At 39.5% G+C, this 16,682-nt stretch overlaps 1 protein-coding gene across 1 annotated transcript in view; it reads left to right on the top strand.

Annotated features, from left to right (window-relative positions):
• hcn4 (hyperpolarization activated cyclic nucleotide-gated potassium channel 4) overlaps positions 1-16,682 on the top strand; it is a 140,672-nt gene that overhangs the window by 56,368 nt on the left and 67,622 nt on the right. Inside the window, exon 3 of the mRNA XM_680986.9 lies at positions 8,461-8,622. Within this exon, the coding sequence (XP_686078.4) occupies positions 8,461-8,622 (162 nt within the window). The remainder of the gene's footprint in view (positions 1-8,460; positions 8,623-16,682) is intronic.

Below are 16,682 nucleotides of genomic sequence, written 5' to 3'. Positions count from 1 at the left end.
AGGAGAAGACGTGGAAGAAACTAGTGCCACACACAGAAGCATACTCAGATATGTGTTTATATTTATAATATTTGTGAAACATGAAAAAGATTGGATGTAACACTGACAGGATGGATGTATTATCGGCTCTGGGAGGTTTGTTTCAGTCTGCAGTCATTGTGAACCACCTGATTTACAGCCGTGAGGATAAAATCTGCCCTTCTGTGTGGTGATTTAACACAGCACGACAGCATTTCTGTGAGGAACCTCCTTCATCAGTGTTTACTGCTGTCTGCTCTTTCATTCAGTGCGCTGGACGTAAACACACTGACACATCCAGCATGCTCTTTCATTCAGTACTCTGACTATTATATAGTAAATGCATTTAAGAGCCGTCTTTTAATGTGTTTGGATGTTTCATCTCTTTTTTTATATTATGAAAGGTGTTAAAAAGTCAGTGAGTGTTATATGCTGTGTTTTGAATTTGTAATCTAAACATGATTTGGTGTTTTTATTACTGTGCAGTTATAGCATGCATTACAAACATATCTTAGATGTTGAATGAAATGAATTCTGATTAATTTCCAATCAGGTTTAGGTCAGGACTCTGGGCTGCCACTTCTTTATTTTATTGTTTTCAGCTTTAAAGGAAGGCTTTAGTCATTTTTCTGTGTTCAGAATCATGTGCCCACATCATGGCTATGACAAAATAATTTAGCCATTAAAACTATTATGTTTGAAAATGTTTTGAAAGAATCATGACGGCACAGTGGCGCAGTGGTTAGCACCGTCGCTTCACAGCAAGATGGCTAGGCCAGTTGGTGTTTCTGTGTGAAGTCCTCTTCAGCTGCGAAGTGAACCTCTTCAGCTGCTCCAGAATGCAGCAGCACGAGTGGTCTTTAATGAACCTAAAAGAGCACATGTCACTCCACTGCTCATCCATTTGCACTGGCTGCCAGTTGCTGCTCGCATCAAATTCAAAGCTCTGATGTTTGCCTACAAAGCGACTTCTGGCTTTTCTCCTTATCTGCTCTCACTTCTGCAGATGTATGTGAAAACGACTTCAGAAAACGACTAAACTCAACTATTTAGTCTCCACTTCCCTTCCTAATCTGCAATTGCCTCTCTGGATATACCACTAACTGTATTACAAAAACAATGACTAATGTTTTGCTTCTTACACTTTACACACCTGAAACTCGCCAACAGCACTTATTCATTGTTGCTCTTATAGTTGTGTAAATTGCTTCCTTGTCCTCATTTGTAAGTCGCTTTGGTTAAAAGCATTTGCTAAATAACTAAATGTAAATGAAGTTTGCATGTTCTCCCCGTGTTGGCGTGGGTTTCCTCCGGGTAAAAAAACCCCATGCGCTATAGGGGAATTCATGAATTAAACTGGCTGTAGTTAGTGTATGAGTGTATATGGGTGTTTCCCAGTACTGAGTTGCAGCTGGAAGGACATCAGCTGTGTAAAACATATCCTGTATAAGTTGGTGGTTCATTCCGCTGTGGCGACCCCTGATTAAAAAAAGAGAATAAGCTGAAGGAAAAAGAATGAATAAAAAAATTGTCTTTATGTTAAAAAAACGCTTGGAAAAAGTTAAAGAATTTCACTGAAGGGCTAATAATTTTGTGGAGAATTGTGTGTAACGCATGAAATATGCTTAAATATTGATAGTATATTATGCTTAAAATAATGATAAATTTGGTCACTGTAATCGTGATATGCAGTTTCTATGCCATTACATCTCTAAGATATTGAATTTCTGTCATTTGTCAGGTTTTTGTCCCCAGACTGCTTCTGTGTGTGGCACTAGTTTCTTCCACGTCTTCTCCTCCTCTTGTTGTGTTCCGATGTGATTGTTTTAGGTGTGAAATACCTCAAATTATTCAGCGGAGAGAAATGGAGCTGTAATTAGCTCAAAACCTGCCGGAACTACTTTTCTGAACTACAGCTCATCAGAAAATAACAGCGCACCTTAGAATGATCATCAGCCAATCAGAGTCAAGCATTTAACCACCCTGTAGAGTTATAATAAACAGTAATAATAATGCATTTTATTTGTAATGTGACATCCAGTGGTTGAACTAGGTATTGCATTCCTGGATCAAAACAAATGCAAGCGCAGGTTGTCAGATTGGGGAACAAAGAAATATGAGCCTGACGATTGAGCCTAAAGGCTGATTTAAATAGTGTTCTAAATAAAAGCAACTGCGCCTGACAGAAGGAGTATTCTCCAAAGGAGAATTAAAATGAGTTTTTGTCAAAACCAACACCTCAAATTAATGTATTAGTAATGGCTTCTATTTTTCACAGCTGAACATTAGAACAGATCAGCTCAGGTACAGCTCGTGCTTTATTCAGTGTTAATAATGCTAATAATGTGAGTTTGAATGCCATTTTACAGGACGTTTAGTGCCATACTACTGAAAGCAGAAGCAGATAGTTCAGCTCAGATCTGGAAAATACAATAAACCAGACTCAAAACCAACGCATATCAGTGATTCAGCATCTACATTCAATCATGTTAAAGAGGTTTAATAAGTATTCATTTGATTATAAACCTTACCATTTTGTGAGTGAGTGCACTATTCTGTGCTTCAGAATGGCTGTATTTACATTTCTGTCACGTTTCTGGTGCCAATAGCCAAATTCCTTACTACTGTAAATCTCGTCAAATATTGTGTTGTTAAGACAGGGTTACAGTGCATCCTACTCGCCAAATATTTACATTTATAATATTATACTGTTTGCTAATTAATAATCACCTCATGTGGAACTCTGAATCCGCATCTCATTTCAGAGTCTGCTACTGTCCACCGGAGGTCGCATTTCAGTCACGGACGCATGCTTTGAGAGCCTTCCCTGCAGGCACAAGAGATCAATATGACGTCAAATTGAGGTTGTACCCCAACGTCGTGGGAACGTTGGATTTTGTCTGGAAATGAAAATCAGGCTGAGGCCAGAACCCATTATCAGGCCAACGTCATTGTTCAACGTCAAACCTAAAATCAACCAAATATCAAAGTCGAATCATGTTACACCTTGACGTTGTGTAGACGTTACAACTATGACATATATCAGACAATAGATTTTGGTTACTTTCCAACACAACCTAAAATCAACCAAATATCAATGTAATTTGACGTCGTTATTGGACGTCAGAATAACGTTGTCCCTAGACGCTGGCTAGTCATTGCATTTTTGCTCACCTGACGTCACGACCAAAATCTAACCTAATATTAACGTCTTATGATGTTGTGTGCCTGCTGGGTTCCTGACTGAATTAATGAAATACGCTGTTTTCCAATAAGGCAACCCGGGGTGCTGAAATATAATTGGCTAAACTGGCATTGGGTGGGTTTAATTGCCAAAACAAAGACAGCCGTTCTCAAACGCTTATGTTCAAAGCAGAATATCTGACTTCAGCATTGCTTCTCAGATAAACAAGAATGATCACTGAGTATGTTTCTGAAATATCTGCACACAAATGATGGTGTTTATATGCTTTAGAAAAATCAAAAATTTACATGCAGCATCTTTAAATAACCCGGGCTCATCGTGAAAACCTAGCCCGCGGACATTTCTGGAGAACGCGAAATACCTCCCGGGAGGTATGTAATTGTGCAGTTTTTGTTTTCGCCAATCCGCGAGAGGCCGCTGTGCCGTGCTTTTTCACGTCTCGAACGCCTTTTGGGAGCGCGCGTCGTTGCACCCGCACTGTTCTTGCGTGAAAAGCCACCGGAGGCCGCTGTCAAGTGACCGTCTGTCCGGCTGACCGACTGGCCGAATGACTGAACGATCGACTGGGCGGCCGGCCGATCGGCTGTCACGGCTGCCCTCCTCCCACTCCCTCTCCTCCTCCTTCCCTAAACCCAAGCGACGATTTACAAAAGCCGTCCAGAAAAGAAAAGCAAAAGCCCTCGTCCGATTTTGACAGAGTTTTCGGATTTCGCCGCATTCTCACCCTGTCACAAACTCATTCGCTTTTAATTTCTTGGATTCTGTTTTTCATCTTACCTGATTTCTGGAAACACTCTTCCCTGGACCCAAACCCGGTCGTCGCCGCGGATGGCTCCTCCTCCTCCGGACTTCCGCTACGCCGACGTAACACCACGAGCTAAGCTGACAAACTGGTTGCGGCTGGAAAGCCCTCCACACGGAGGTGAGTGAGCTAGCCGTCGGCCACAGCCGGCGAGCGCAAAGAAGAGGAGCGGCATCACACCGCCCTGCAGCGTTTGCCCAGCCACGTAAATCGCGGTCTCCAGAAACGTCCGCGGGTCTACGTTTTCAGAATGAGCCTGGTTTGCCTTTAAACCCAAAGCACTACAAAAAAAAGATATAAACACATGATAATAAAGAACAAAAACAGTGCAAAATAAACCATCAATTCATAACAAGCTTAAATAAATGTGTCTCGAACATCTTTTTAAAGCGATCGAAAGTCAGTGCGTTTCAAATATTAAGAGGAAGACCTTGACATTGAAGACATTGCATAATTTGGGGGCTTTGAATGAGGAAGCTCTTTCTCCTATAGTCTTTAGTTTACATAAAGACTGGTGGACTAACAGAGAACCAAAAGAGCGGAGAAAGCAAGCGAGAACTAGGAGAATTAGACTTAAAAGAGAGCAAAAATATTCAGGTGCAACCCATGTAGTGCTTTAGATGTGAAATTAAGAATTTCAACAATAGTCCTGCATTTCAGAGTAATAAAGATGATGTTCCCTCCAGTAATTCCAAGTATTCCCACATTCATTAATTCATTATCCTATAATTCATACTCTAGAACAGTTCTGATCCAGATCGAAGCGTCCATCTGCTGGATTTGAGTCTTTCAGTCTGTGTTGTTTCTCGCGGGCTTCATCAATCAGCTCTGAGATGTTTGGTCTCTGCGTGAAACTCTCATCATTAATGTGTCTGGTGTCAATTAGAGCTCGATCCAGATCAGAACGCACACACGCAACCATCCCTCAGTGTGAGAGAGATGGAGACGGTCAAAACACTGTGCTTCTCCTGATTTATACATTTGAGGGTTCGTCCCTCGCCGTTCGGACAAGACACATTAGTCTTCATTCCCCTGATCCACAATAATGACTTTATAATAAGCCCTTATTAGAGAGGATTTCCACAATCTACCCAGAGCACTTCTCATTTTAATTGCACTGCAGTCTGTTTCCATTTCACCATGCTAATTTATTAGCGTTTAAGAGTGCTAGCTGACGACAGAGAGAGAGAGAGAGTGCAGACAGGCTGCGTCTCAAACCACATCTGAACTTCTAGTAACCTTCTAAGATTGAACGTCTGAAGCATTGGCACACACAGATGAAGTCAAAAGTATTAGCCGTCCTGTTACATTTGAGTTCTTGGCTGTTAGCACGGTCGCCTTTCAGTAAGAAGGTCTCTGGTTCGGGTCTCAGCTGGGTTGGTTGGTGTTTCCATGTGGAGTTTGCATGTTTTCCCTGCGTTCGCTTGGGTTTCCTCCGGGTGCTCCGGTTTCCCCCACAGTCCAAAGACATGTGCTATATATAGGGGAATTGATGTGTTTGGGTGTTTCCCAGTAATGGGTTGCAGCTGGAAGGGCATCCGCTATGTAAAACACATGCTGGAATAGTTGGCGGTTCATTCCGCTGTGGCGACCCTTGATCAATAAAAGGACTAAACCGAGGAGAATGAATGAATAAACATTGCAGGATATTTCTTAGACCTTACAACTTGCATTTCTTCCCAGAGATGGGTTGCAGCTGGAAGGGCATCCGCTGCGTAAAACTTGCTGGATAAGTTGGCGGTTCATTCCGCTGTGGCGACCCTGGATTAATAAAAGGACTAAGCCGACAAGAAAATGAATGAATGAACAACTTGCATTTCTAGAACGTTTCCCTCTCTTTTACCATCTCATTTGTCCTTGTTTGTCATTGGTTTCAAAGCTAAATGAAAACAATAGTATTTAAATGCGCTGTACGTTCATATAATCCATTAGTTAGCGCTGCGGCTTGTATCAGAAATGTCCTCCTCTTCCTGCCGTCTGTGATGATGCAGCAGTAATGCAGTAATGAGGGTGACTTTTACACAACGCTGCATGATTAATTCAGATGCTTTTATAGCTAGTTTAACGTTACAGACAGCCAATTATTTAATCCGACCTCATGCTGCTCCCCTGCACTCAGAGCAACACGTAATGCTCTGTTTATCATTACACTAGAAATGCTTATTGAAGACAAACATATGAACAATAGCCAGCAACTGGTGGACGAGAGAGCTAGACGGACAGTGAGAGAGAGAGAGAGAGAGAGAGACTGATTTATAGGGCTTTTCTCCTCACTCAATAACAATAGCATCATGCCAGCCTATAAGCTCTTAAAAGCTGTGTTTTAAAGCGAGTGGAGTGGTTTTTAATAGGCAGCGGTGCAGTTAGCAGCGCGTGCCGTGGCTTCGGTCACATTAAGTAGCTTTCAATTGTGGAGGCCATTAACACTGCCCGCATGGAGGACAGCGCTTCTTAAGAGGATACTTACCATTAGGATTAACCACTCGCTTCTTTAGCCTGTCCTCATCTCTCTCTCTCTAGTCAATTCACTTTATTGGCATGACAAGATATTTGTTCCTAATAATAAACATTATTATATATGCTATACTGTATAGAAACATTGTTGGTTCAACTATCCAGATGTGTTCATTATACCTCTTAATTTGTGGCATTCATTCATGTTCTTTTCAGCTTAGTCCCTTTATTAATCAGGGGTCGCCACAGTGGAATGAACCACCAACTTATCCAGCATATGTTTTTTACGCAGTGGATGCCCTTCCAGCTGCAACCCAGTACTGGAAAACACCCATACACTCTTGCATTCACACACTCATTCATACACTACGCCCAAATTATTTCATCAATTCCCCTATAGCGCATGTGTTTGGACTGTGGGGGAAACCAGGGCACCCGGAGGAAACCTACGCCAACACAGGGAGAACATGCAAACTCCACACAGAAACGCCAACTGACCCAGCCGAGGCTCGAACCAGTGACCTTATTGCTGTAAGGTGATCGTGCTACCCACTGCACCACTGTTACGCATTGTGGCATTTATATTTGACTTATTTTTATTTCTTTGTCTCTTGTTCACTGCAAAAAATGCTTTTCTTACTTAGATTTGTTGTCTTGTTCCTAGTCCAAATATCTCACAATTCTTAAATCAAGAAGAATTTTCTAGACAAGCAAAACATATTGCCTTGTTTTCAGCAATAATATGCCAAAATGAAGTAAGTTTTTACTTAAAACAAGCAAAATAATCTGCCAATGGGGTCAGCAAAATAATCTTATGTCAAAAGGAAAAACAAGATTATTTTGCTGACCCCACTACCTTGGTTGTGGCTAATGGGGATCCTGATAAAATAAATAATAATAAAAAAGGCGAGACCTTACCATACTTTGAGGGAAAACGCAATCAGGGAAAAAGCATCAGAATTGGTGCTCTGTATCGGCCGATCACCATGACAAGGAATCAGTACTTAGTATCAGCTGCAAAAATCTTGACCGTAGCGTCCCTAGTGCACACATTTAGGGTACAGCGACTGTCCATCAAGTCAAGTTTGACCTGCCAGCTATGAAACCGTTTTTACACCGCAAATCTGCCGTTTTAACCTTTATAAATACTGTCTTCTACATACTGCTAAACACTTTACACTCTTCTGCAGGTACTTTTATCATTATAAAATACACCCTTTACTGTAGATAGAATTGTTTTTTGTCTACTGAGTGAACACTGGTGAAATACTGCACACTGATGAGGGAAAGTGTGTGATGAAGATCAGCTTGATATAGATTTGAGGATTGAAATGAAACGTATCTGCTTTAGATTAGAGGTTTAGCGAAGGTGGGTTATTTTTGACCCGAAGCACAAATGATGCATGCAAAATTCAATTCAGCTCAGTTTATTTGTATAGAGCTTTTCACAGCAATCAAAATCAGAAAAACTGAGGTTTATTATTAGTTACCATAACTTTATTAGTTACTAATAACTTTAGGTAATTAACTAGTAACTAGTTAGGGCTGCACAATATTTGTGTTCAGTGTTGCAGCGTGATCATTTGCAATAGCCACATTACATGATGTGCAATGTAGAATCTGTATTGCAACTTTAATAGGCTGTAGGATGTTGATTATATTTAATGCAAATGAACTTCTCATCCCAATTAGTCTAGAATTATTAATGCTTTCCAAAAATATATTCAAGTCATCTGCTGAAAGTGTAATCATATCGCAATATACTGTATATAATAAAATGCAGCAATGTTCAATTTTTGCAATATCCTGCAGTCCTATGACTAATTACTCATATCTTTTTTTTATTCTAAGACCACAGCAGGGTTAAGACTCTAGAAGGCTGGTTTTGGTGTGCTACTGTATTGTGAAGTGAATGTGCTGCTGTAAATGTCAGTGACCATCAGACTGTTCAACATGTCCTGTTCTCCTCTGGCTCTCCCAGATTTTTCATATGACCTATGACCTGGCCAGTGCAATGGTGCGAATCGTCAACTTGATAGGGATGATGCTGCTGCTCTGCCACTGGGACGGATGTCTGCAGTTTCTGGTGCCCATGCTGCAAGACTTCCCTGCTGACTGCTGGGTGGCCAAAAACAAGATGGTGGTGAGTGTCTAAACGCAGTCATCAGGGTAATACGCTGTTTCACCTAAGCAATGCTTTTCTGTTAGATTTGTACATGCATTTTTACCTTAACACGAGTTTAACAGTATAAATGAGTATAACCCTCACAGATCTCTTTTTTTAATTAATCTTTTTTACAGGATGATCTTTACAAGTGCATTCACATTAGATTAGTCAGTACCAAAAGATAAAACTGATGAACCCATCTAACATTACTACACCTTTATTAATATGTTAGGGGAAAATAAAAAAATTGTTTGCAGAAAAATCTAGAGAAACATAAAAATGTGAACTTTTTTTTGCAATTTGGATTTACATGTGTTAGCTTTCTATTTCGAAAGAAATAAATATAATATAAATAAATATAACTTAAATGCATCAAAAACTGTATTCTCTATATTCACTGAGAAATGGATAAAATTAATAATTTTCAAAAGCATATGTACTCGTATATACTTACGCTGATTATGTATGTCGTGATTTATTTTTAAAAAAAAGCAGGAACAGGATTGCAAATTTGCTTTTCAATGTTTTGTTGTCATGTTTTTCCAAACATGAAGCTAATTTTTGCACCGTAATAGCTCATTAAATGGACTCATTAAGCTACGGATTTGTATAAATCATGTTGATATTTGGACCTTGATGGATAAACAACCCAAAATATCAGAGAAAATACTCAAATGTAATAAAGAACATTTTATTAATTATTAATTGTTTATTTTAAAATGTATTAGATCAGTGGTTCTCAAACTTTTTTCACCAAGTACCACCTTAGAAAAAAATTGTCTCTCCAAGTACCACCTTACGACGCTATTTTTTAACCAGTATTAAAAAATAGCATCGTAGGCCTAATTAAGCAGCTACAGGTGTGCACAGTTTAAAAATGATGCAAATTAATTCCTATTATTAAGAATATGTATTATGGTCAATCACTTTAAACATTTGAAATAGTCTGAACATTAACTGTGCTTGCAGATTAAAAAAAAAAAAGTTTTAGTTAAAATGTGCTTTTAAAAGTTCATTAAAAATTACCTGTTCTTAAAAAGTAAAAAGAAAACTGCTGTACTTAAATCTCAAGTATTCATAGTAGCCTATTCATCAAAAGCTGGAGATGTTGCTTGGACCTTATGAATATAGGCTATATGTCATATTCCTACACTTTCAGACAAATCTTGAAATATATGTTAAATGTACATATGACAGGGTTCATACAGGCACAGCCTAATGAAAAATCAAGGAATTTTAAGCACTTTTTCCAGCACCAAATTTTTTTTTCAAGACTGACATGTTATGTATTGAAGACCTGAAATGTATTCTCAGCAACCCATAAAACATTGCATAGGAATAGATACAAATAAAAACCATTAATAATAATATGTATTAATCATATATTATTATTATAATAAACCTGCACTAAATGCTTGTGATATCTTTTTTGTACTCAAGTAAAATTACTATTACACTGCTAAAATAACACAAATTTTAGTAAATAATACTAATATTAGGTAAAAGTACTCTTTTAAAAAGTACTCTTTTAAAAAGTACTAGTTGGTTACTTTTGAAAAAAAAAATCAGATTTTTATTATGAAATCACTTTTTTTATGTTTAAACCTGATTGAATGGTTTAATTGCTTAAATCCCAAAGCTACATGTATAGGAATTTGCACTAACAAAGGAAGTATGGTCAATTTTTCCTTTCATGACAATTAATCTTTTTCAATAGCACTGGTAAAACTACCACATAATCTTAAAGGCCATAGAGACACTTTTTGCCCATTTTTTAAACGATATTTTCAAGCTTTGAAAGGTTAAATTAAAGTATATGGTAAAAATATTTAAATGTAGCCTTTTATTTACATTTGTTACACTATTTTTCTTTACAATATGGCAAATTTGTTTCTTAAATAGCTGTACATCACATGTAGATTTTATTTTACACTTGATCTTAATCTAAAATAGAAACTTTAAAAAAAATACAAGTACACTGTCAGTAAAAAAATAAAACAAATGACTTCATTTTACTTGAGGTATTTAAAATGTGACAACAATACATTTATCAAAGCAGTGCTTTAAGAGCCTTATTGTTAATTTTGATAAATAAACAAGCAACAACGGATTGCTTTGACCTGTAATGCTTTAAGACAGATCAGAATACAGCTAAATGTATAAATCACACAAATACCTCATCCAGAAACATTTCCAGCATAATTCTTTTGTCGTAAAGAAACAAAAAAAAATTCCACCTTTGCTAAAAGTAAGTTTCACTTCACAACACAGCCAAACAAGAAGAACATTAGCATTGTCATCGATCATGCATCAATCTAATTCTAAATACTTGATAACTTTGAATACTTTTGACTAAATTTAGTCAAGGAGCATAATAAATAATGTCTACTTTAATAGTGGAGAGATCGCGATTATATTCATAGCACTCGCCACATTTGCAGAAATTAGTAATTGCGCAATACCTCCATTCCCGCGCCGCCATTCAGAATGTATTTAGAGGAGTGACAGGTGAGAGGCGAGTCGACTGGCTGTCGGAGAGCGAAACCGAAACGTGTATGTAGATCATCAAAAAGGCAGGAAATATGTCCGCGGTTAAATTACTCTGCTAGACATCTCTATAGTGAAAACATCCGAGAAGCATTATTCCAACAAAACATTTGTTTTTAAGCTGTTTTTTCTGTCTCTGCAACACAGAAAGCATTTGTCCCGCCCTTACGTTTCACGCAACTAGACAAGGTCGACTGTGATTGGCTACTTTTCATGTCAGTCAAATCACGCTTCAGAATCAACTTTGGAAACTGATTTTCAGCAGCTTATGACACAATGCACTAAAATAAACATTCTAAGCACAGCGTTGTGATCGTACGCTTCACAAAACAGCCACTGCTGATCACATCGATGTTATATTACGCATTAAAGGATTAAAAGTGTTAATTGTTTCTTTCATTATTCAGCGGTTCCTCCGCGTACCACTTGGAGGAAGCCCGCGTACCACTAGTGGTACGCGTACCACAGTTTGAGAACCACTGTATTAGATTATATTTATTTTGAATAATTATTGTATTATTCATATATATATATATATATATATATATATATATATATATATATATATATATATATATATATATATATATATATATGCAACCATTTTTATTCGTTTATACCCCACACCAACACGGGGAGAACATGCAAACTCCACACAGAAACGCCAACTGACCCAGCCCAGAAGTCAAACCAGCGACCCTCTTGCTGTGAGACCACAGTGCTAACCACTGAGACACCTGTCACCCTGTTTATATATATATATATATATATATATATATATATATATTTATATAGATATCTAATAATTCAAATTCCTGTTCCAATTTTTTTAAGCTTGCATATATGATCATCAACATATATATTTAGATTTTTATATTGCATTTTTTTAACTCTGTGTCTCTTAACATATGTGTATGATTGATCTGTGCATTCATTAATTCCCTCTAATAATTCAGTTCAATAAAGAATGCGTGTCTTCATATTTTGCAGACTTCACAATTGTCATTTCTGACTATTAAATCTTTCCTAGATTTACCATTTTGAAATAGCAAACCCTAATTTCAATATAAGCAACCATATTAATTAAACTACACTGCGCTGTATACATTTCCATAATAGTGTAGTCCTGTTTGTCCACCCTAAGCTGTTTTATAACATAAGGCAGGGCTCGTAATTAAACCTTTTGCTTGGTAACGCTGGTGCTTCTAGCTTCAAAAATGTAGGCGCACCACCCAAAACTTAGGCGCACCCCCCAAAAACTTTATGCACCATTACTACAAGTTTTATATTAACAGTTTTATTGCATTTGAAATTAACCCTTATCAAAACTAACAAACAAACTCAAAATCTGCGTCTGCTCACTGGCCCTGCACACACTGCTTAATGTGAATGAGATGAACTGAACTGACGATAGTAACTTTGCTGTTCTCACTGGGCCAATCAGAAGAGTTTGAAGGTGAGGCAGGCATCGCAGGATTTGATTACTGCAGAAAGTTGACATTTCAACTGTTTTAAATCATTCCTAAGAGTTGCATTTTTAAGTGTAACGATGCATTCTGTGTGAATGTCTCCTAAAAATGCGCATGCTGTGAACATTTTGCGGTAAAAACCGGTCGCACAGCAAACAATTTTAAGCACTCGCACAAATGGTCCCGAATATAATTTGAGGTCGCATAGATAGAATTTTAGAACGTTGGCAATTTCGAGCCCTGCAAGGTGTTGAGTTAGTGGGCTGAAATGTCACAGGTTGTTTTTTTTCGACACCTCTAATTTGATATCCGGCCAGTATTGACAGTTTTCCGGTGCGCTGGGCTTTCATTTCCTGGTTTTTAGTGAAGGGGATACCAGATCCACAGTGTCCAGGTAAAAATGACAGTCCTGAGATTTAGTTTCTACAGCTGAAGGACAGAAAAACAAACCTTGACCCGAATGAGAGCGAGATCTGCTGTGCTCTGCTGAAGTTTATTGATCTACTGTTTATCGTTTAATCGGGCCCACGCTTAGACAACAGCCAACAATCCATCTCAAAAGCTTTTAACAAAACTGTCAGTTTTAACTCTATTTAACAGTTTAGTTTAATTATTGTATACAATGCAGGGCTCGAAATGAACCTTTTTGCTTGGTAGCACCGCTGCTCCTAACTTTTAAAAATGTAGGCGCATCAGCCAAAATTTAGTCGCACCCACCAATTATGAGCACTGTTACCACAAGTTTCATTAAAATATATTTATTGCATTTAAAACCAACACTAATCAAACTAACAAGCAAAGAAAAAAAAAAATTATATATATATATATGCACGCGTGAGGAAATATGTCTCAACAAAATCCCGTTATCACAAGAAAATCGATTTTATAACATAACTGAGTGACCAAAGCATACACGGAGCGCTCACCGGCCCTGCACGCACTGCTTGAATGAATCTGTTAGCGATATAACTGTGCTCTTCTCACGGGTGCTGTCTGATATTGCACTGATGCTTTTGACATATACTGTACCTTATTATATGGATACGTCATGTTAATAGCAATACCGGTCTTTTCATGAGTAACGATATTAGTTGACTCAGTGTAAGCCCGTTTGCGATGGTGTACGTGGTGTTAAATTTCACATATAGCTGCCACTTGCACGGCGGACAGCATCTGGCGATTATATGAAGGATTAAACAGAAGCTCTCGTGCTAGATGTGGCAAACAGTTACCTGAAAACTCCATCCCACAGACTTTTCATAGCGGACTTGAAGCCAACGGAAGTCTTTTATCCACTCTTGGAAAAGTGTAGATGGTGTATTAACATTCAGCACATGATCACTAGTAAGATGTGTCATTTGAACTACCCTGATCCAGTTACTATGACCATTTATGTGAAGCTGCTTTGACACAATCTACATTGTAAAAACGCTATACAAATAAAGTTGAATTTAATTGAATTGAATAGAGGGTTTCTAAAACAAAATCTGTCAGTGTTATCTTCATTCTCATCTTCAGCGCTTTACAGTTTTTCGCGGTAGTAGCTCTCTCTGTCATCCTAAGCCAGAAGGCACTGACTATGTGATTGACAGCTGATATTAACCAATCATTTGCGTTCAGTGCTAGAGCAGTGGTGGGCCAATAAGAAGAGCGCGCAGGCGGGGCAAGCATTATGGACTTGGCTTTGTTTACCACTACCTACTGCACCACTGCATCCATATGTCCATATGACAGTGCATGTCAAAGCTCAAACCAAGCATGAAGACAAAGGAATTGTCTGTAGATCTCCAAGACAGGATCGTGTCGAGGCACAAGGCTGAGGAAGGTTACAGAAACATTTCAGCTGCTCTGAAAGTTCCAATGAGCACAACGGCCTCCATCATCCGTAAGTGGAAGATGTTTAACCAGCAGGACTCTTCCTAGAGCTGGCCGGCCATCTAAGCTGAGTTATCAGGGGAGAAGGGCATTAGTCAGGGAGGTGATGAATAACCCGATGGTCACTCTGTCTGAGCTCCAGCATTCCTCTGTGGAGAGAGGAGAACCTTATAGAAGGACAACCATCTGTACAGCAATCCACCAATCAGGCCTGTATGGTAGAGTGGCCAGATGGAAGACACTCCCCGCCTGGAGTTTGCCAAAAGGCATCTGAAGGACTCTCAGAGCATCAGAAACTAAACTCTCTGCTCTGATGAGACTCAAACTGTTTGGAATGAACGCCAGGCGTTACGTTTGGAGAACAGCAGGCAGCGCCAGATCATACGTGTGTGCTTGACGCAGAAGTATAAATCAGCCTTAATGTGATGTCATCACACAATTACTTTAAAGCCTCATTTAGCAACTTTTAGCAATTAATTCTTCCACTTTTAGCAACTTTCTCCAAAGATTAGTTAGCAACAGTGGTCAGAAAGGAGAAAGCGATGCGCACACTGACATCACGAGGCGAAAACTCAGTTCTTCCACACGACCACACTGTACCCAGAGTTTCAGAAAATCTTTACCCTGGCAAAGAGTTTTAAGAAAGTTTCGGTTTCGGTTCCTTGATACTCTGTTTTTGTGTGGACAAACAGTGTAGAAAGAAAGTGTGGTTTTGAAAATGCCCATGTTCATGTGGACAGAGCCTAAATAAATGAGTGTATCTGACAATGTAGTCAATGTAACACCTAATTAAATCAACCCAGGCTTATTGTGGAAATATAGCTCCGCGGACGTTTCTCCAGACAGCGAAATACGTCCCGGGAGGTACGTATTTGAACAGTTTTCGTTTTCATGAATCCACGAGAGGCCGCTGTGCGCTGTGAGGCCTCTCTGGAGCGACCTGTTCTTGCGTGAAAAGCCGCCGGAGGCCGCTGTGGAGCGACCGTCTGTCCGACTGACTGGCTGAACGATCGACCGGGCGGCCGGCCAATCGGCCGACCCAGCCGCCCTCCTCTTCCTCCTCCTCCTTCCCTAAACCCAAGCGACGATTTGCAAAAGCCGTCCAGAAAAAAAGCAAAAGCCCTTGTCTGATTTTGACTGCGTTTTCAGATCTCGCCGCGTTCTCGCCCTTATTTTTTGGATTCTGTTTTTCATCTTACCTGATTTCTGGAACCGCTCTTCCCCAGACTCGATCCCGGTCGTCCCTGTGGCTGGCTCCTCCTCCTCCTCCGGGCCTCCGCTCCGCCCACGTAACACTGAGAGCTAAGCGAACAAACTGGTTGCATCGGGAAAGCCCTCCACACAGAGGTGAGCTGTCAGCCGGCGAGCGCGAAGAGGAGAAGCGGCGTCACACCACCCCATAGCATTCGCTCGAAAAAAACAAAACGCGGCCATACGTATCTCCAGCCACGTAAATCGCAGTCTCCAGAAACGTCCGCGGGGCTACGTTTCCAGATTGAGCTTGGGTTGAATTAAATTTGTGTAAAGTGCTGGATTTGAAGATCAGAATCACGTTTAGTGGAGATGCGTTCATCTGGTCAAATGGAAATGAAAACGTTTTCAGAGATACCATCAGAAGTAAAGGGCATGAAGTGATCCGGTGTAAACAGGCTCATAGTGCCAAACTGCATCTCTTCAAATGGACTCTTTGATGCCGGCGGCTCTTTAGCGTTGTTAGATGCAGCTCTTCCAGTGTCGGGCCTGTCATTATGAAACGGTATGATCTTTTCCCTCTTTTTGGAGAGCTGTAATAAGCCGTCGCTCTCTCAGGATTCAGCCTCTACAAAAATGAGTCTGAAAGCAATCTGGACATGTCACCTCAGACGGAGCCAATATTGATTCCTTACGGACTCGCGCGCGTACATCCACAGGACAAGGGCAATTTATTCACTATTTTAGAGGCACACAGACATTTCCCATCCTTCTAAATAGCTGACCCACTTTACTTCAGCTCGCATTTCTCCTTTTCGCCCTTATTCGTACATATTTTCATTTAATGCCACTGTGTTGTCTGTGTTTTTGAACTCTCGGGAGTCAGTCTGGATTCATTTTCATGCAGCTACTGGAAACATTTCAACTTTTCTGCTTCATGCACATAGTATTACG

This window comes from Danio rerio, chromosome 18 (assembly GCF_049306965.1).
Source record: "Danio rerio strain Tuebingen ecotype United States chromosome 18, GRCz12tu, whole genome shotgun sequence".
Classification (NCBI taxonomy): Eukaryota; Metazoa; Chordata; class Actinopteri; order Cypriniformes; family Danionidae; genus Danio; species Danio rerio.
Note: the sequence above shows the minus strand (reverse complement) of the source record. Positions and strands in the feature narration are given on the sequence as shown.